Source organism: Eucalyptus grandis, chromosome 8 (genome assembly GCF_016545825.1).
Source record: "Eucalyptus grandis isolate ANBG69807.140 chromosome 8, ASM1654582v1, whole genome shotgun sequence".
In the NCBI taxonomy this organism is placed as follows: Eukaryota; Viridiplantae; Streptophyta; class Magnoliopsida; order Myrtales; family Myrtaceae; genus Eucalyptus; species Eucalyptus grandis.
The window spans coordinates 24688471-24708553 of NC_052619.1; the positions used below are offsets into that span (position 1 = coordinate 24688471).

The 20083-nt window shown below is 40.7% G+C and overlaps 1 protein-coding gene, 1 long non-coding RNA gene and 1 pseudogene across 6 annotated transcripts; 2 read left to right on the forward strand and 1 right to left on the reverse strand.

Moving 5' to 3' along the window:
- Positions 1–492: 492 nt before the first annotated feature.
- On the forward strand, positions 493–6274 carry LOC104456698 (cyclin-H1-1). 5 transcript variants are annotated; one of them, XR_005545506.1, is made up of 9 exons: positions 493–999; positions 1691–1872; positions 2540–3669; positions 4090–4148; positions 4301–4385; positions 4542–4630; positions 4717–4800; positions 4921–5364; positions 6090–6274. XR_005545506.1 is itself a non-coding variant. In XM_039299300.1 (8 exons), exons 3-7 carry the CDS (start codon positions 3331–3333, stop codon positions 4769–4771), a joined length of 627 nt encoding a protein of 208 aa, XP_039155234.1. In that variant the 5' UTR covers positions 520–999; positions 1691–1872; positions 2540–3330; the 3' UTR covers positions 4772–4800; positions 4938–5541. The 5 variants fall into 5 exon arrangements, 1 of the variants encoding a protein (XP_039155234.1); XR_005545505.1 differs by having other exon boundaries at positions 497–999; positions 4938–5364; positions 6043–6274; XR_005545504.1 differs by having other exon boundaries at positions 505–999; positions 3601–3669; positions 4938–5364.
- A 6-nt stretch (positions 6275–6280) lies between these two features.
- Positions 6281–7197, forward strand: LOC120286791. The gene is made up of 2 exons (XR_005545507.1): positions 6281–6588; positions 6668–7197. It is a non-coding gene; the product is annotated as an uncharacterized LOC120286791 (long non-coding RNA).
- Positions 7198–8303: 1106 nt separating this feature from the next.
- On the reverse strand, positions 8304–15001 carry LOC120287076 (annotated as a pseudogene).
- Between the last annotated feature and the right edge of the window lie 5082 nt (positions 15002–20083).

A 20083-nucleotide genomic window follows, 5' to 3' on the forward strand; every position in this document is an offset into this window, starting at 1 on the left:
ATAATTAGTCCTATTTAATTTACTTAGATGCTTTTTATCCCTTTTTCTGTGGTGGCTACAGTTTGAACCCAAAGTTGGTATGACAAATTGTGATTTCATTTGCTAAATCAGGCATAGATTTGGTGACGTAAAAATTCAATTCTTCAACCTGCGTTAAAGGATTTCTTTTTTTGGTCACTTTAAAAAAAAAAAATTAAAGTATGGTTTACCAACTTTTGAAGCAAGAGTGCGTGCATGGAGAAAATATTCAGTGGTTCGTGCGCGCCACGTCATCCGCTGACGTGGCGCGCACATACCACTCAGGTACCGACACCTGTCCCGAGCGGGACCCCCTGAAAAATGAGAAAAGGGCTGGTATTCGGCTGGCTCGGCTCGGCTCCACCTGCAGAAAAGAAAGGACGGTCAGCGTATTGCGTATTCCTCCCGCTCAAAATTTCTCTCTCTCTCCTCACTTGAATAGGCCGGTTCTCTCTCTCTCCTCATAAAAGAACCGAGAACGCTCAGAGCCTTCCTCTGTTTCCTTCTCCGCGCATCCCACCTCCTCCGGCTCCGGCTCCGGCTGCCCAAAAGCCTCGCTGGTCATGTCGGTCTCGTTCCCGAGCGGCACCAGGCTCCCCGCCGCTGACCGGGCGCTGTCCCTGACGCTAGCCCGCTCGGTCGCGATGGAGATCTCGGCGGACTTTGGCGGGGTCGACGGCGCGGCGAAGAAGGAGAGGCCTGCTGCATTTTCTCTCTCTTCTTTTCAACGGAGCGCGCGCTATTTCTTCCCGCTTCTGCCTCTCTCTTCCTCAAGCACTCCTCTCCTCTCTGTCCCGAGTCCTCTCACTCACCCCAAGCGCCCCCCTCCTCTCTGTCTCGAGCCCTCTCACTCACCCTAAGCGCTTCCCTCCTCGCCTCGTTCTTGGTCGATGATGGCGGAGCTCTGCTTGATGGCTTCGCATGGTTATCCGCCGAGCCTCGTTCTTGGTCAGGAGCAAGGGCGCGAGCAGAGTCGTCAGGGTGAGTCTCGACTTCTCTCGGTTCCTCTCGATTCCGTCCGTCGCGGATTCGAATCGGAACGAACTGGGTTTCGTGCTAGGGATTGCCGAAGCGCTTTGGATAGCTTCCGTCGGTTGATTCTTGTGCGGTGTTGTCGATTTTGTTCTGTTGTCGTGGCAGCTCCGTGTTTGCTGCTTGGCGTTCAGTCTTTGATTGGGTCGTGTGGTGTTTTAGCTCTGGAGCTCGTCGTTAGCTGCGGCTTTTGTGAGTTTCGATGCTGCACTGTGCACGTCGTTGACTGGGCCTCTGATGTGTTGCAAAACTCTGGTTCTCTAGGAGATTCATCTATGTAAGATCTCTTGATCACGAGTTTTTTGTTTTTCACCACTCTGTCTAAAAGATTGAAATTTTACAACTCCATCTTGACCTCCGTGGCTTGATGCTCCAAGCTTGGTGATTTCGGGTTTAAAGAGTGCTGCGAAGTTGCAATTAAATTTTGCTTTTCATTGGTGCTTGCACGTTGCGAAGCTTTGTCTGTGTTGATTCTGACCTCCTCAATTGTTTAGGGTGGTTTAGATCTATGTGCAGTGATGTTTGCTAGGGATTTTCTTTTGTTCTATGTTAGATTATAGAAATGGCTAATGTTGGTCATGTGTCGGTTCCTTGTTATTTTGCATCCTGCATTTGGGAAATCTAATTATGGAAAGTGCAGGATCTTCAGCCAATTTTGCCTGCTGCTAGGACAAGACAAGACATTATAAGATTGGGATCCATGACCCTCAGTCCTAATCAATTCAAGGAGGCAGTGGAACCCCCTATATGTACTGTTAGCAGCAAAGCAGTGTGTGCAGATTGATTCTGTGGAGAAAGATCCCATGATTCTAGATTTGCAAGGTATGCACGTAATACTCAGTTGAAGATCTCTATCTCTTTTATTTTTTATTTTTTTTAAATCAATTCACGTTATATGTCAGCTTGTCCAAAAGGAGAGACCTTGAAATAAAGTGCTCGCGTTCCTTCTGGGTATAATTTATTTCTCATGTAAATTTGTTAATTACAAGCTTCAAGTCATTGATTTCATTTGATGAAAATCTCACCCTTCATGCCACAGAGATAATGAAATTTTTTGGGGCCATTATTATTTATCACCCTTACAGTTTTAAATCATCTTACCACAAAACTACTTAAGAATATGAATTTGTATCCTTTTGCAAGTGCTTGATGGTATAAGCAATTATATTAGGCCACACGAATTTGTAGAATCATACGCTTAATGGAAACTGAAACTAGCAATTTATTCATGGCACTTGCATTTGTATGGTCAGAAAATTCATGGAAACTGAATTTCAACAACAAATGGGGATTACTGTTGAGGTTGGTAGAACTGGCTAAAGTGCTGAACCATCTATATAGGTTTAGGAGATCACTGAAGCCAAGATCTGCTTCTAAAGAAAACAATATAGCTCTTGTAGGGCATGTGTTGCAGTGCTCTTTGCAGTTAAACAGGTTACTTGTCGTGAGAGGGGATGGTCAAGTAATGGTTTATTTATTATGATTGCAGATGTCCAACTCAATTACTGGGCCCCTAGGCAGGAATTGCTGAACAATCCACCATGCAGAGAGAAGTCTTTGAGTTTAGCATGTCTGGATTGAGTTGTGCTGAAAAGGCTGGACTAGATATGTCTCTAGTATCTGATTTAACGGGTCTTCACTCAGTGGAAACTGACATGCATCGCCTGCCCATCATTCCTTCTCTCGTCTACCCTAACTTTCAATTTTCCACTCAGAGCACTCTCTCAGATTTCATGGGAGATTTGGTCTGAAATTAAAAAATAACCATTAACTCCGATGGTAGAGTCTTGATCGCAGCTAGTGGGGCTGAGATGAAGGATCTCCTCTCAATTGTAGCGGAGTTTTACCTATTGAGGAACTTAACTCAAGGGAGAAAGCTTTCGATGCCAGTTCCTTATGACAACAACCACCTCATATGCTTAGTGGGTCATCGCCTTAAACCGTTGTTAAAATTGAGCGTATCTGTTTGTAGATGAACATGCAATTGAGAAATGCCAAATTGTTGCCCTGTTATATTTGTGTATGCGCTAGGCCAGTCTTTAGCACTTTATGGAACTGTATATCTACCTCAATAAACTTATTCACTTCTTAACAGATCTAACTGAGTGAGAACCTTAGTTGTAAGTATAACATGTGGGAAGTAAACACAAAACCACCCATGTGCATCAACTCAGTTGCTTGACATTAGAGAAGCATGACCCTTGGAAGGAAATTAAGCTTAAAGGCTACAATAAGCAGGTGGGTTGAGCTGACATCTGGCATTTCGCCATACTGCTGGGGATGTTTGTGCTCAGAAATTTGCATGCTTTTGATGAACTTCAAATAGTGTTATTACATGGCTTCTGCCTTATGTATGTGAGAGCCTCTGACCCAAGCGTTATAGAATCTTCGTTCAACAGTATGTTAAGTCAATTGTTTCGTTTTATATGTTCCTGTTTATATTCTTCTTCTTATTTATATTACTGCTGCAAATGTGTACTTTTGGAAATAGACTGCTCATATCCTTATGTCACACTAATTTTCTGCATTATGGTTCTCGATCATTTCCAGGAAACTGCAAAGGAGGAGGTAGACAAAATTGTGGTTACTGATGCACCACTTCTCTTTCCTGCTGGACAGGTACTTCTTGTATTTTCCTTTTCTTACAGTTCTACTTTTACTTGGTTCATGAGCAAATTTTTAGGCCCGGCAACTTGCTTTCAATTTTTGGATAATTTCCCATTAGGTTTATATACTCTATATGAGGAGTATAGATTTGTTCGAATAAAAAGGAGTTGAACTCATGTCAGATGCTTCAACGTGTTAAATGGGTATCTGGGCAACAGAGAAATATGGTGCAGGAGCAATTTTGTAACCTTTAGAAATGTTGGCTGCAATACCGGTGATAGTGGATGTGTTTGGAAATTATAACTCTTGAGTGCTTCTAAGATCTTGGTCTCTACCTCACTGAATAAAACCTTTAGAATTTCTCCTTAGTTTGATGGTGTAGCTGAACTCCCATGTTATATTCTTAAAGGCTTTTTATGATTTCTGGTGCAGCTGGCATTGGCGGCTTTGCGTCATGCTAATGAGGTGCATAGAGTTCTGGACTATGAAAGGTTAAAAGCAACTCAATTTTTTTTTTATGAAACCAACAATAAGAATTACTTGCCATAGACATCTCTACATTGGGGCAGCCAGTTGGTCTGATTCTCTTGGTACCTTAGTTGTAATGATGATTGGGTCAATTGAAATTTATGCTTCTTTTCAGATACCTAGAGAACATGCTCATACGCCAAAATTCCATTCACAGCAGCACAGAGCTCATTCAGCATCTGAATGCGATAGATTCCTCGGTAAATCCTCAAGTTTTCTCGCATTTATCTCAAAATATAAAAGCATAGCTGGTCTTGCGATCTCAATTCTACTTGAAAATGCAAGTCATGTGAACCAAGTTCTAGGTATTGATAAAAAGTTTCTAATTTGTTCTTCATGCTGCTGACTGAATACAGGTTAGGACATATAAATTCCCTTCTGAGAAAGATATGAAACACATCAACAGGAAGCTGAGGTCTTGTTGGGGCCTTAGTTCACATGATGAGTAATTCCTTCAAACCCCTGTCCTCTGATTTCTTTTATTCTTGATAACAATTGGCATGTGAAACCTATGAGATTGATGCTTTGCAGTAGTAAGAAACGAGACAAGAAATCGAAGCACAAATCCAAGCGGAGTGCAGGCTAGATGCAAGAGGGGTCATCTCTTGCTTGACAGTATGTCATATGTGTCCCTTGTGTACTGCTCTCATTATTTCCTTACAAACCGTTCTGATTGCTTGGTTTGTCCTGTTTTAGACTTCTCCTCAGAAATGCTTCAAGTTCTTAAGAAACTAGTCATTGATATATGGCAGGTGTATGCACAGCTGAGGCATCATCATTAGTGCCACACTCATCCAAATATGCATCTACTGCGACCATGGTTGCTGAACTTACTCTCCAAAGCTTGTTTTGTATCACGAAAATATTCCACAGTATGGAAGTGACAGAAAACAGTGGGCATCTAGCAGCTTGAAAGAGCTCTTGAAAAGCAATTGATTTAGGAGCATCGCTGACCAGGGAAGTTGAGAATTTACATAAACTACTTTGTGTATTTTGTGTTCATCTGGTGGTGTAAATCAGCAGGTCGAGACAGTCATGTATTCGATAATTACTGTTGTGAAAGTTGGTATGATGGTAACCTACAGTATTGGAACAGGCCTTGTGGTTTCTCGTACGGAAGACAGCTCATGGTCTCCACCTTCTGCAATTTCTTCATGTGGAATAGGGTGGGGAGCACAGGTAGGCTTGTTTTATCGTATACCTGGATTTTGATTTCATCAACCTTAAGGGCCAAGCGTCGGAACCAACAAGTGTTTTTGGCTTTCATGCAGTCTGCAGATTAACCACGTGAATCAACGTGCTCAAAATGATTGTTTAGATAATAAACACCAATTTGATTTTTTACTCCATCCGGAATGCTTGACCTCTCTGTGAGAATTTTCCTTTGTAAATGTCTGGTCTGTCATCCTTCTATTTCATGGAATGTGCCATTTGTTTCTCCTTTCTGGAACTCTATCTAAGAACAGTATTTCTCAGGATGAGATTTGGACTTTTTGTTTGATTACCATGTTGCCATTGAGTTTTCAAGTTCCTTTCCGCATCTCTGTTCCCTTTCTCTGAATTTGTGTTTTGCTTTTTTGTGGAAGTGGGAGAAGTCCCTGAGCCAGAGATTGCCCTTGTGTTACTTATAATCGTTCCCTTTCTGTTAACATGTCTATCGCATTAATAGCTTCTGCTTGTGTGGCTTAAGCTCGAGCAAAGAAGTCTTGCATAAAACATAAAAATCGACTAAAGAAATCTTTAGTCGATTCCCCTTCCTCCCGAAATGATAACAACAATAATAGTAAAAATCAAATACATAAATGAAAAGATTATCCCTGCAAGAAATGTTTGATTTTGTGTTATATTTTTATGTAGAGATATCCTTATTCCAGTCAATAGTAACCAGTCAAGGGTGATTGCAGGCTGGAGGAGAATTGACAGACTTCGTTATAGTGTTGAGATCAACTGAGGGTGTGAAGACATTTGATGGTACTGCTCATTTTTCAGTTGGGGCTGGTTTGAGTGCAGTAGTTTGTGCCATTGGAAGGGCCGCTGAAGCTGATGTACGAGTGGGGGATGGTGGCTGTGCTGCTTGTTATACGTACAGCTGCAGTAAAGGTACTCATCTATATAGCTATTTTTCCTTTTAAACTGTGGAGTTGTCCTCTGGACTGATTTTTGGGGTATGTATACATTGCTATGCAAAAAAACATGGATAGTATCCTATGATATTAACCGTTTTAATGTGATAGTATCCTATGATATTAACCGTTTTAATGGCCATTGTCATACTGAGAGTGAAACGAAGTAAAGCTACTTACAATCCTCTTGAAGTTAGAAAAGATTAAATCTAGAAACAAGACAGGAGCAAATATCCTAAAATCTCTTCGGTTTCATCAATCATAGATACGTTGATTCACAGTAAGTACTTATTCCCATCTTCATTTCATAATGTAAACCCTTAATTCCTACATTCGCTTTGTTGATTATATTGGATTAGTGTTTTGTTTGCCACTGCAGAAAACAAGTCTTTGGAGAGTCAAGTGGAGTAGCAGACATACTAACAATGAGCCCTGTCTTTGCTGACAACTCAGAAAGTGAAGTGGATGCAGACACCGAGGAAGCGAGACTTAGTAATTGAAATGTAAACATTGCCGATACTGTAAAGGTAAGGAGCACAAAGTTGGGAGAAAATGCTCCAGTAGTTGCTGTAGAAGGTTTGAAAGATCACGAGGATCATCCTGCAGAGCAAACTGCGGAATTCAAGAAAGCACAAATTAATTTTTAAACAAGTCTCCGTTGAAAACCAAAGAAGACGGGGGAGCTGTCCTCAGAGTCACCGACGATGAGCATCCTGAGGACATGGCTATGTCAGAATACTCCCATGCTATGGAACATGAAGGGACAGACACACCAGACGACCATGGCATTGACTGCCAAAACTGTAAATGAGCTTACAATCAAGAACAAGAAAGAGTCAATGGAGCGGGAAGTCTCTGCCATGATTGCAGAGTATATCGATCTTGAGAAGTTGGAAGATGGGAGTGCCCGAGGAAATGTTAGTGCCTTATGCAAGTGAGAACGAACGTGCTAAAGTTTATGCAAGTGATAGTGTTCCTTCAGATGTATTTCAATGTCATCCGAGTTATCAAGGTGATGGCAATGAAAATATTGAATTAGGAATTGACATGAAGAAAGAGACGTGTTACAAGACCACAGCGAATTGTGTATTTCCATTTTATCGAGTCGATCTTCTCCTGTAAGACAAGCTTATCGGGAAAACAGCCAATTGTGTGAACTACGAAAATTCTGAGTCAGGCTGAACGTCCTAAAAGTGCGCTTGTGTTGGATTCTTGGCACGACACCCTTCACTAAAGTAAAACACCACGAGCTTCAATTGTTGTCATCTTTGTTTTTGCGTGAAGATACTAATGCAAGAACACAGAATACAGAATCCTAATTCTCAATCTAAATTATTAAAATGGGGAAAAGTCATCATAGCTTAACTAACAAAGTTAATCCCCTGATCACGCTGCACAGTGCATGCGGCTTTCTGAAAATAGATTTGACATCCGCATGCAAATTTTAATGACCAGTGCAATAATCGCTTCCGTCTCCACGTCCAAGTCCATCCACCCAGCAAGTGTACCATGTTCACATGAACGGGGTGCCTAACAAGTTTTAAGTACTGATATAAAACAAATGCAGAAGCTCGCATATGCAGCGAGAATATTTCCAGAAACATCCCGCTTGTCCCATTGGAGTATGAAAACAACGGAAAATGCGGAAACGGTATGATTCAGCAGCCCCTGCTAGTATTGATAAAAAGATAGATCATCACTTGAAAAAAGTGCTACATTTCTTGAGTAGCATTATGAGATTTACTTTTCCGGAGTTAAAAACTATCTTGTTTCATCCACCTCATTGCAACACTAAACACGCGGAAACAATCGAGAGGATTTTGCACAACTCAAGGTCCACATCTGCCAAAAATCATACTTTTCCTTTCTTCTTTTCAATTTTCCTTTTTTTGTACATATACCCTTCAAGGAGCCTTCTCATTGATGAATCCCACCTCCAATTGCAAAAGGGTGCCCTCCTCTTCGAGTCTTCAACCAAAAAACAAAATCAAGTGCAAAATACAGCAACAAAATTTCTACAGGTAAATTTTTTAGTGACTACAACATTCCAGCTCACCTAATACTAGTTGCAATCCAATCCACACACCTCTAGTACAATGCCGTCCTTGGAAATGAAAGGGTTTATTCGGACCCATAAAAGAGTTAAAATCGAGGCAAGAAGAATTGCCCAAACAATTATGATTGTAGGTAACCGATCTTGTTTTCCCATGAATCCCTTGAGGAAGGGATACAGATGAACAATGACCCACAAAGCAAAGAAAAAGTTTACCAAACAGTGGACCCCAAGATTCGTAGCCATTAGTGATGGCATCTGAAACGCTGACAATGACTCCAATTATGTTTAGGATGAGCAGAGTCAAGGGAGGGATTAACAGTGATGTCCACTTAAAGGGGTATAGCTCACAGAATTCTCCATCATCTCCGGCTTTGGATGTGACCGTGAAATTTGTGCTGACTCCAGCCAAAACTTTTAGTAGACCCTGGAAGAGAGCAAACAGGTGATAGGAGACCCCACCAATTACCCAGAACTGCTCATTTCTCCACCAGTCGTGGATGTCGACACCACCCCACCGCATCTCAAGGATGCCTGTAGCCGCAATAGATATAAAGAGTGCCATGAAAATGAGACTAGCATAGTTGCTCATCTGCAACAATGTTGAAAAGGTAAAGTCAGCAATGGTCTTGTTGCAATCAAGCAAAATCAATTGCTCGAGCAAGCACAGAACTCCTGGAAGTGTGGTGGAACTTACCTCAGGGACAATAAACTTTCCTGTTAGAAGACAAACGGCTGGAAGAGTACAATATGCGATCAAGGGAATGGAAGTCAAAGGATAGACGACCGAGTTGATGTAAGAAAACCGCTCTAACCATTTTAAGCCACAGCCATACCCATACCATATCGGACAATGCCTGCTCAAAAGGATCTCAACCTTTCCAAGAGCCCAATGGAGAACCTGATGCAGGCGATCTGATAGGTTTATTGGAGCTGAACCCTTGAAAGCGGGCCGTTTAGGCACGCAGTATACAGATCGCCAGCCATGACAATGCATCTTGAAGCCCGTTAGAATATCCTCTGTAACGGAGCCATATATCCAGCCCACCTAAGGGATAGTTACAAGTAGACAATAAGCGCAATGCAAAGTAGACAATCTCGATACAGTATCAAAAGCAGTGACTTCTGCTGAAATTGTAAGATCTTTACCTCTTTTCCCCATTCCGTTTTGTCCTCGTAACCACAGCTAATGACATGAATGGCTTCTTTCAAAAGTGATGCAGTAGTGGCTCCTTTGGGGCACCACCTTCTTCCATCAGGGTTGTAGCTATAAAAACTGGGGATTGACCGAATTTCTTCTCGAACTTTACTCGGGACATTAGTGATGATTTTTCATTGTCTATACCTGAAACATAGTTCCAAAAAGTACGTATCATTTTGCATCTATCCATTTCTATTATAAGAAATAACAAGCAAGCGCCATAAGACTACTATGTGAAATCACAATCGTAGAAATGAATGCAGCGTAAAAAATGAAGATTTCAGATAAAGCATATATTTGGAAAATCAACGACTTGATACAAGTGGAACAACATGCAAGTCCAAAGATTAATTTAGATAGAAAATGGGCACCTTCAATTCCCTCTTCAATATTTTCCAGTGCATGAATCTGCTTTGAAGCCTCCCTGTTCCTCCCTGTCTTCTTTTGCTCATCGGACTTCATTTCCCTACCTCTTTTTCTAGATCCACAACACAATCAGCACCATTTTGGCCAACAGTTACATGTTTTCCCAGGAGGTTTCTTTTTTATCGGGGCATCATATTTGTCGCGACCTTCCCGAATTTTTTTTGAAGGGTGAATTATTCGAAAGGGCTAATGGATTACTAAGTCTGAAGACTTGGCACGGACCCTCCAAAGTCCTACCAATCGCGACTTGATAGAAATTAACTCATTTAGACATGCAATTATATTCAATTTGGAGCCGCCACTCACCAATTAGGGCTGGTTAGAAACCCAAGTAAAGTATGGAAGAATACTTTACTATTGCGAACCAGAGATTCAATAGGTCCGGGGACATGGTTACGCTAGATTAGTCTAACGCCCTTTTCGTACCTTTTATTTTAATTTTTTAAAAATATTTTCCAGGCAATGTTGATTAATTTAAACTTAAGCTACTAACATGCAAATGGTGGTCATGCGGGTGCACAATCAATAAAATTACATTCAATAAAAATGCTAATAAAAATGCATGCCCTAAACATGATTTCTAAATGACATGACACCTAATTAAATGTAATCTTAATTTAAATTTGATATGCATGAATTTTACTTTAATGATATGTGAGATGCAATCATATGGCATAACTTAAACTATCACTATATGTATGCAATTTATTTTATATAATCCTAAACATGCATGTGTTTCATGACATGGGATGAATGACATAATAATTCTATATGCATGTTCTTTTTGTGATTTTTTTAATGATTTTTTTATTACACATATGCAACCTATATTAAACAATGATGATATGAAATGGAATTAATTATGAACTAACCTATTAATTAACCAAGTAAAAGAATTTTGTGTTTTTTATTTATTTGAAATGACCTAGTAATTTTTATTAAAAGAAAGTAACGTAATGATGCAATGCTAATTTTTTTGGCATTTTTATATATATATTTTTAAAAGAAAATACTACATAATGAGAATGTTAAAACATTAACCTATAACCCACTAATTAAAACGCAACATGTAACGTGCACATTATGAAATCTATGGCCTGCATGGAAACGCTCCAAAAAGTGTTTATGGAACACTTTTGTACTTTTTGTTCAGGGAACAAAAGGAACAGAAACGCATTCGGTTGCGTTTTTTATTCCGGAACAAAATTGGAGCTAAAAAAAAAAAAAAAAAAAAAGTTATTTCTTGTTCGAAAAACAATTTTGAAGAAACGCTTCTTCTCTCTCTTCTCTTTTCTTCTTCTTTTTTTCTTCTTTTTTTCTTTCGCCGGTTGCCGGCCTCGGCCATGGTCGGCGAGGCCGAGCTCGCCCGCGCCGCGACGCCTCGCCTCGCCTTGGCGGGCGAGCTCGGGCTCGCCCAGATCCGGGCGAGGCGAGCCTCGCCCGGGGCGGCGAGCCTCGCCATGGCTGGGCGAGAATTAGGCCCGTCGGCCGATCATGGGAGGCGGTGGCCGGCCTAAAAAAAAAAATAAAAAGAAAGGAAAAATGAAAAATAAAATAAAAATGTTTAAAAAATTAAAAGAAACAAAAAAGAATAAAATTTACTAAACGTGTTTTATTCATTTTTTATTAGAAACAAACGTTACTAAACGCGTTCTTTTGTTCAAAAATTGTTCCCGAATGAAACATTTTTTTTTTTACGTTCACGAAATAAAAAAGAATAGAAACGTTACCATTCGCACCCCATATAACCAAAATAACATTTTTTTTTTTTTTGGTTTTATTAAAGGAAAATCATCCTAATTCTACATGAATCTTAGAAAAAACTAAAATGCGACTAAATTCTAGATATGACATTTGATGCATGATATGTAGCGAGCAACTAATGATAATGCCCCAAAATATGTGTCCTATTGAAAAACCCATCAATGTAAATCGACGACATATTATTTTAATGGGCATCAATAATGCAAAGTAATTCAAGAATTTTCCATGAAAAGTCTAAATAATCAAAAATCTAAACCGACGTCTCGTGGCTCAATATTTTTTATTATCATAACTTAATATGATAGATTTCCTAATGATAAAAATAAATCAAAACAAATCATAGTTCGAATATTCGAACTAAATTTAAACCAAGAATTTTACCTATTCTGATACGGCTTTCTCGGGTGGCGCCGGCACAAGTGGTAGCCTGCAATGGTGGTTCACCAAGGGGTCGAGCTGTTCGTTGGAGGTTCAGCGAGGTAGACCTGCAACAAAACAGGGGAGGACCTTGGGCAGAATGGAGGTGCAGCGAGGACAGCAGCAAAGGTGCTCGGGCTCGGGCGCAAGTGGAGCGGGTTGCGGCTCGGCGTCGGGAAGAGGCGGAGCAAAGCGGACAGGCGGTTGCTGTGGCGTGCGTCGCTCGGCGTCCGGTGGGGTTTCAGGTCGGCGTCGGGCACCGGGCGGAGGCGAGGCGAGCGTCGGTGGACGGCGAGTGGAGCGGTGAGGTGCGCTGCGGGCGTCGGGCGCGCAGTAGCTTCGCCGGACGGACAGAGGGCCGATCGGCAACGGACAGGGCGAATCAATTTGGTTTGCAGCGTCAGGTCACCGGTCGGAGGTTGCAGTGGTCAGATCTAGCTGCAGGAGCGGAGCTCGGGCGTTGGGCTCGCGGTGGTGAGGCAATCAGCTCGAGCTTGGTCGCGGGTCTGTGCGGTTACAGATCTGTTCGAGACTAGCTCCGGATGGAAGGGACCGCTAGGCGTCGGACCAGAGGCGGCGCGGCGGTGGCTCCAAGCGGCGGCAGCGGTGCGGAGCCAGCAGTAAGCGGACGGGGCGCGGGTAGACGGAAGCAAACCTCCGGAGAAGAAGAATAGTGTTCTTTTTCCTATTCTTCCTGTTTTCTCACGTCATCTCCTGTTCTTCTTTTTTTTTTTTCACTTTTCACCTTTTTGACTTTTCTTTTTTCTCTCCCCCTCTCTCACGTCACTCTCCCTGCTTCTTGACTTTTCTGCAGGCTTTTTCTTATATTTTCCTCGAAATCCGACGGACCCTCTCCTCTGTTTTCTCTCTTGTCACTTTTTTAAATTTTTGAACCGTACGTGAGATTTTCACCTCATACGGCTCCTCGAGGGCCATCAATAAATCTAAGGACCGAATTGATATTATTTATATTGATATGTTTGTAGTATAATACTATAATATCGATTGGAAATTAAATATCTATTCTATATAGATAGAGTCAAAACCTATCGGAAGGTCCTGAATTAGACCAATGGAATTCTGTCTGCTATAATAACTAAAAAAGCACTTCTGAATTGATCTCATCCTTTAATAATTTGAATTTTTCTTTGTTGAGTAATAACTTAATCCTTCAATAAAATACTCTTTCTAGAAATATTAATAGATATTTCAACCATACCGAAGTTCCCTTCTCTCTATTTATAGAGAAAACTCCAATTCGTTTTTGCAGGTGAGATATTCACTCAACCGCTCAACAAATTAGCGACTCCGAAATCACATTATTGTCGAACTTTTAAATTTTGAAATTTGGTTCAATTTATTTTTATTTTTAAATTTCCCTCCACAACCAAATGCTTTATTATTATTTTCTAAAAGATAAATTAAATTTTAAAATAGGTGTCAACAATATCCATACAAGGCCTGCCTCCGAAAGACACAACCAGTTCCGACATAAATTGGTCCTTGTTTACCATCCAAACCCTTCATATTTATCTAGATTCAACAAGTATAGACATAAGTATATATGAATACTTTGCTTTTTTCTGAAAAAAGGAAAGGAAGAACATTACAATATTAATGAGGCCTATATATATGTTTACTTACATCAAAAAAATACTAAATTACGATTTGAGTATCTATCATGACGATCTATCCCGTCAAATCTCTATGGAAATTGCACATAACATATCTTCTTGCCCGAAATTGTATCCATCATGAAGCACATGGCTTCTCGAAGAGCCTTGCTGTTGTTTATATAATGATCACAATCCACGTTCAGCAAATAAGGGGCATTTGTGATGACTGCTGAGACCCGCACCTTGATTAACGACTCACAAAATAGCAGGTAATTCAGCAACTTGAGAGAGATGACATAAACAGCTGAGAAGTAAGTCCAGACTTTGAAAGGTACTTCGGGTAGACAGGGATTCATACCAGAGCATTCATGGCACCAGCTTTCTTGTGATGATCAAAACCAGGTCTCTTCTCGCGAGAGACATAAACTAGCCGAGGTAATTCATTTCCTTCAACATCACGGTCACCATTTTGGCCAAGGAAAACCTGCATAGAGATGATTAAATGAAAGACGACTTTAAATTCTCTGAATGTAAGCCAACTTCATAAATCTTATGCCACAAATAATAGAAAAATTCCCGAAAGCAGCATCCACCTGGATCATTCCAGGATGATCTCTGACATTGTTCCCAGGCCACGGAGTGCCAGCCTGCATTGTCCAACCCTCTTCAGGAACTTTCTGTGCCATTGCCACCAACCCATTTATCCGAACTTTGAACTCTTCATATTCTCTCTGCAACAATAAAGGTGAGAGAGCCAATATAAGACATCTAGAAACAAGCAGTCTCCTTGATTATGTAAAAGGCAAAGACGCCACATTGGCTTTCACACACAAGAGTAGATAAAAGTCACACAACAAACTTGAAAAGGTTAAAAGTTGAAGACCTTCATGGCGCGGCGTTCTCTCACAAATTCAGGATTCACTTTGTCCTTGAAATAGTCAACCTTCTGAGAAAAATACCATTCTGGGGCCCTAGGCTCAATATTGAATCTCTTACAGAATGGGACCCACTTCATTGCAAACTCTGATGTCTCGGAAAGGGCTTCAAAGGTGAGCATCGCTGCCCCGTCATCTGAGACATAGCATGCTACTTTGTCGACTGGGTAATCTACAGCAAGTATGGACAGAACAGTGTTTGCAGTTATAAGAGGACGTTCTTTCATGGGATCCGCTGTACTCACAAATATCCACTTGAGGTGCTTTTGAAGTCGCCACATTGGGTGCCTGCCCAGGCAACTCTAGTACTTTTGAGAACACTAGTGACACCTAAACAGAACAATCGATCTCACTTCAACTCATAAACGAGACCTAGCACTTAGTGGCTTAATGTGGCAGAAGATGCTTGAAGGCCTAGATTATTTTCTCTTTGCAAATTGAAGCTAATGCATCGATCAACCCCAAATAACTCAAGGTTGCAATATTAATGACTTAAGTGGCAATGGTTGAATCAAAACTAAGTCAACATGTCATTACATTTAAGTGGTTATTTATTATTTTCCCTTAACATCAATATACACACTTCATATTTATACATGGAACTCACATTACAAAGAAGAGTGTATGAAGAAACCAAGATACCTCTTTGAATCATAGATAACAGGGAACACGGGCGAGTTCTCTATTATGTGCAAGAACTTCTTCAATTTCAAATCTGACTGCAACAAAGTAGCGAAAACAGGTAAAACAACATGGCAAAAATGAGGAACTATTACATAATTCTTCATTTACAGGAAGATATCAACTAGCACACTTTGAATAAGCAAGTTCCAAGCATAAGATATACGTAACAAAACAAATATGACAGTTATAAAAAGACCATTAAAAGGAGCAGCTATTGAGGACCCACCTTCTAAAATTCCATTAGTTCATCAGCTCTGAAGTTCTTCACCTAATATCGGAAAGAAACTAAGGCGTGATCGGCCAACACATCAATCACAGTTGGTAGAGAAAACAAAACAAATATATAAATGAAAGCAATCTCATGAACTCAAAAGTGGCATTGACATGTTAAGCATACTTAATTTGGAATAATTCACTTTGCAAAATAGTAATTAGAAATAACACGCTAATGCATTGGAAACTACAAAATTTCCTTTTTAGTTACTTAGTAAGTCTCCTTAGAGCACTTTGTTAACAAAAGGGCACTTGTTAAGCATACTTATTTAATATGATTCACTTTCCAAAGAAAAATTACAAACACCACAAGAACAATCTGTGCATCCAATTGAAAACCATAAAAATTTCTTAATCAACTACTTAAGAATTGCCCCTAGAGAACAGATTAACAAAATCCTTACAAATACATAGATCTTCACTACGAGATCAGACTCATGGCACATGCATGAATAGAAAAATACAATCTTTATCATGAAACTACCGCTTCAAGGGACGAAACTTATCTTTGGAAGGCGGCAAAGCTGAGACCAAAGGAAAAGGAACATGAGTCGGTGATACGCTGCACTTTTCGTAACATTTTATCATACTTTGCTCTAAGAAACATTTAGCCGTAGCAGATATATAACTTGACATATTAAGAAGAAACATTTAGCTGTAGCAAATATATGACTCATACATATTAAGCTAAGCCAAATGTGCAATTCCTTGTCATGTCATTTTACGTCTATGCTTTATCTAGTAGATGAGCACTCTGATAGGGAAACATAATACTATGAATTTTTGGGATCAAAATAGAGTATCTCGGATATATATAGTAATACCATCCTCTGGGACAAGCTCGAGAGGATGACAAAACTTGAACTGGTCAAAGCTTGTCTAGCTAGCTGCAACTCCTCGAAAACATGTAATAGATGCTTTGAGGCAAAGTTTGGGGTAGAAAGAAGCTTCAAGAGGGAATCCTTCAGGCATTTAAATATATAGAGAGAAAAAAAGGAAAGAATAGGTGAGCACAAGCTTCCAGCCCGGATAACACTCTATCATGACAAGATCCATTATGCCAGCAATCTGAAAATCTTCAATTTAAGTTCTAGCTGGGCCTTAGCTTCAAGCGAGGATAGTAGGACATGTGCATAATTCTTCATTTTAGATTCTAGTTTAGGCGATTAGTTCAAACACACACCTCATAGCTGAAGGGGCCTTCTAGCTTATCCAAGTCATGAGTCCCAATTGCAACCAGTGTTCTTCGCCTAAAATATCGAGAGAATCCGAGCATGTCAATCCAAGCAGAACATTTTGAGGATCTAGCATAAGCACAAGCATCTCTTTGTACTAAGTGGAGGGATTGAGGGGCTGGGCATCTATTACATGCAAATAAAATATCAAATTGAATATAGATCTCGAGAATGAAAACTAGTTCAAGCAACATATCTATCATCACCACTTCACCAAATTATTCAAAACAACTTAGCAGAGTCCTCTCTTCACATCCAGGCATTTCTCACAATTTAAAGCCCTCCTAAGGGGTAATAATATATATGGCCCCTACTGAGCACATAGAGCATAAGCAACAGTGAAGCCATGACTTATTTTAAAAAAAATAAAAATAAATAATGCTTCCCTCACATCTTTAATTTATAAAGTAACATTATTGTATCACACTAAAATGCACGCTTGCAAAGACAATTGGCTGCATGCTGGAAATTTTTTAAAACCATTGCTCTGGACAAGCCATATAGGACGTTGCATCTCAATGTAAGATCACGGTCGCTCTTCTTTACATTTAAGGTTCAAATGAACACAGTAAAAGCTTCCCAAAAATGTGTTGTCCCCCGCCACTCCCTCTCAAACCTGAAATCTTGAAATAGAGAAGGAAAACAGGTATTATGCTGCATGTTAAAGATCCAAAAATTAATACCGGCAAATGTTCTGATGGAGATTGTCTTGAAGATCAATGAAGCTGTTATAACTGGCTTCATCAAATGTTATCCCTCTTAAGACAGCAGAAACAACGTATGGACGGATTTGTGAGGTCTGCAACACATAAATGGTCACTCAAGTAATAAATGATTCCAGCATAGATCAATCTAGACAGATCAATCCTCACATATCGGTACCCTCTGGTTTTACATGCATCTTAAGCATTGATCCCCCGCTGATGTTACGAAGCTGTATTGAGGTGTCTCCTCCTGCTTATTGAATACACGTAGGGCCTGAGCAACCCTTCGAGGCAAAGCAAGTCGTATCTGTGCATTTCCTAGAGGATACCTTATTATGATAATAGTATAGTCATTTCTACACTACATGCAGGAATTTATCAAGAAGAATAATCATTAATTACCAATACATACTAAAATGATGATAAACCCGTCATCTCTTTGAAAAACTTGACTTATAACTAAATAATGAAGTTTCTAGATGACATGATTCAAAATAAAGCCAACAGCATTAAGGAGTCAATATCGCAACCTGTTGACCAAATCTAAAAAGGCTTGTTACGTTTTGCCGACGATAGTACCTATAAAATTTGGGGATTGACCGACCCATCTAGCATGACAAAATGTTGAACATAAACTAAATTCAAGATCAACCCCTTTTAGGACCATTATCATGAACCGGGAATCCCAAGGGTCAGAATATCAACCCGCTTCCCCATACAACTAGAATTCTTCACAAAGTGGTGAAAAGATGTCCTAACTTGTACCAATCTTTCGAGACTATTAAAAGAAACTATTAACACATAAGTAAGAAAAGCCTCGATGCACACTATAAATGCTACATCACATGGACTACTCAAAAGCTGAGCCTTTTTCAGGTGGTAATGTGTTTATGAAGTCTCTAATTACATGCAATTAGTCCTTCACATTGATCGACCGAAAAGATAACAAAAAAAAACCTTCGGAAACATCATAACATCAAAGAAAAGATTGAACCACACAGCATCTCGATAGCCATTATGAGCAACATGGTCCGCGAAAGACTTTAACCCATCCGAAGTCGGACACTAGCATCTTAAACCCTCGAACCAAAATTTACCCACGACTCGCGAAACAGCTCCAAACCCATCCGAAACACACAACATCTGGCGAATGCCAAATCAACCGCAGTCACTTTTGCCGGAACTTCGATTTTGTAGATGACTTCCTCGTCCTCATCGAGTCTCCTCTTCCAGTGCTTCTCCTTTCGATGATTGCCTTCTCCGTCGTCGGCCAGCACAAACAAAGAAGCCCCCCTCGGCCCTTTAAAAAAAAAAAAAAATCCCCCCCAAACAAAAAAATACCCAGTCGATTTGCTCGCGGTGGTTCACCGGTAGGAAAGAGGGATGGTAGAGAGAGAGGGAGGTCGCGGTCCTCTCGCCGAGTCCGTGCGGTGGTTCGTCGATTGCTCGCGGTCCTCTCGCCGGTCTCGTGCGGTGGTTCGCCGGTCGGAAAGAGGGAGGGTAGAGAGAGAGAGAGGAGGTCGCGGTCCTCTCGCCGTGCAGTGCGGTAGTTCGTCGGTTCTTTGGCGGTGGTTCGCCGGTCGCAAAGAGGGAGGGCACAGAGAGGCGGGAGGTCGCGTCTGTTCGTCGGAGAGAGAAAAGAGAGAGGGAGGGAAGAGTGAGAGAGGCGAGAGAGGAGAGAGAGAAAAACCCAGCAAATTCGAGTGAAGAGAGAAAAAATTTTGAGCGGGAGGAATACGATGACCGTCCTTTCTTCGCGGTGGAGTCGAGCCGAGCCGACCAAAAATCAGCGCCTTCCTTTTCTAGCGGGTCCCGCTCGGGGACACGTGCCGGTATTTCATTGGTTCGTGCGCACCAGGTCAGTGGATGACCTGGTGCGCACAAACCACTGAATATTTTCTCATCATCGTGTACTTTCCGCAAAAAGAAAAAGGAAAACAAAGGACTAAAGTTATGGAATCCATTTTCCCCGAAACCCGCTCATTAGTCACGGGTCCATCATCATGTGCACATTTGTCATGGGTCCATCATCACACGCGTTTTCCCCGAAGCTAGTACATTAGTCATGGGTTCATCATCATGTGCATGTGATTAATAATCAGAAAATTGGCCTTGAACAAGGGGCGCATGAAATACGTTCATAGAATTTTTCTTTTTCATATCGACCGATCAAATTCATTAACAGTCTAAGTAATAATAAATTCAACTTACATAAAGATTTGTGTTTATAAGACATCTCAGTCAAATGTAATCTTCAATTGAAAAAAAGTCTTACTATTAATACTATAGGTGCCTAAAGCACACGATAAAATCCTACGCTAAGATTCGGCTCATCCTTAAGCACCTTCATTTTTCTGAAATTCTAATATAATTGAAAGGCCTAATAATATTCTTTGTTGACCTTTGAAAAAGAAAGTCGCCCCCCTCCTCCCCCATCCCCCGCCCCCCCCCTCTCTTCCAGATATAT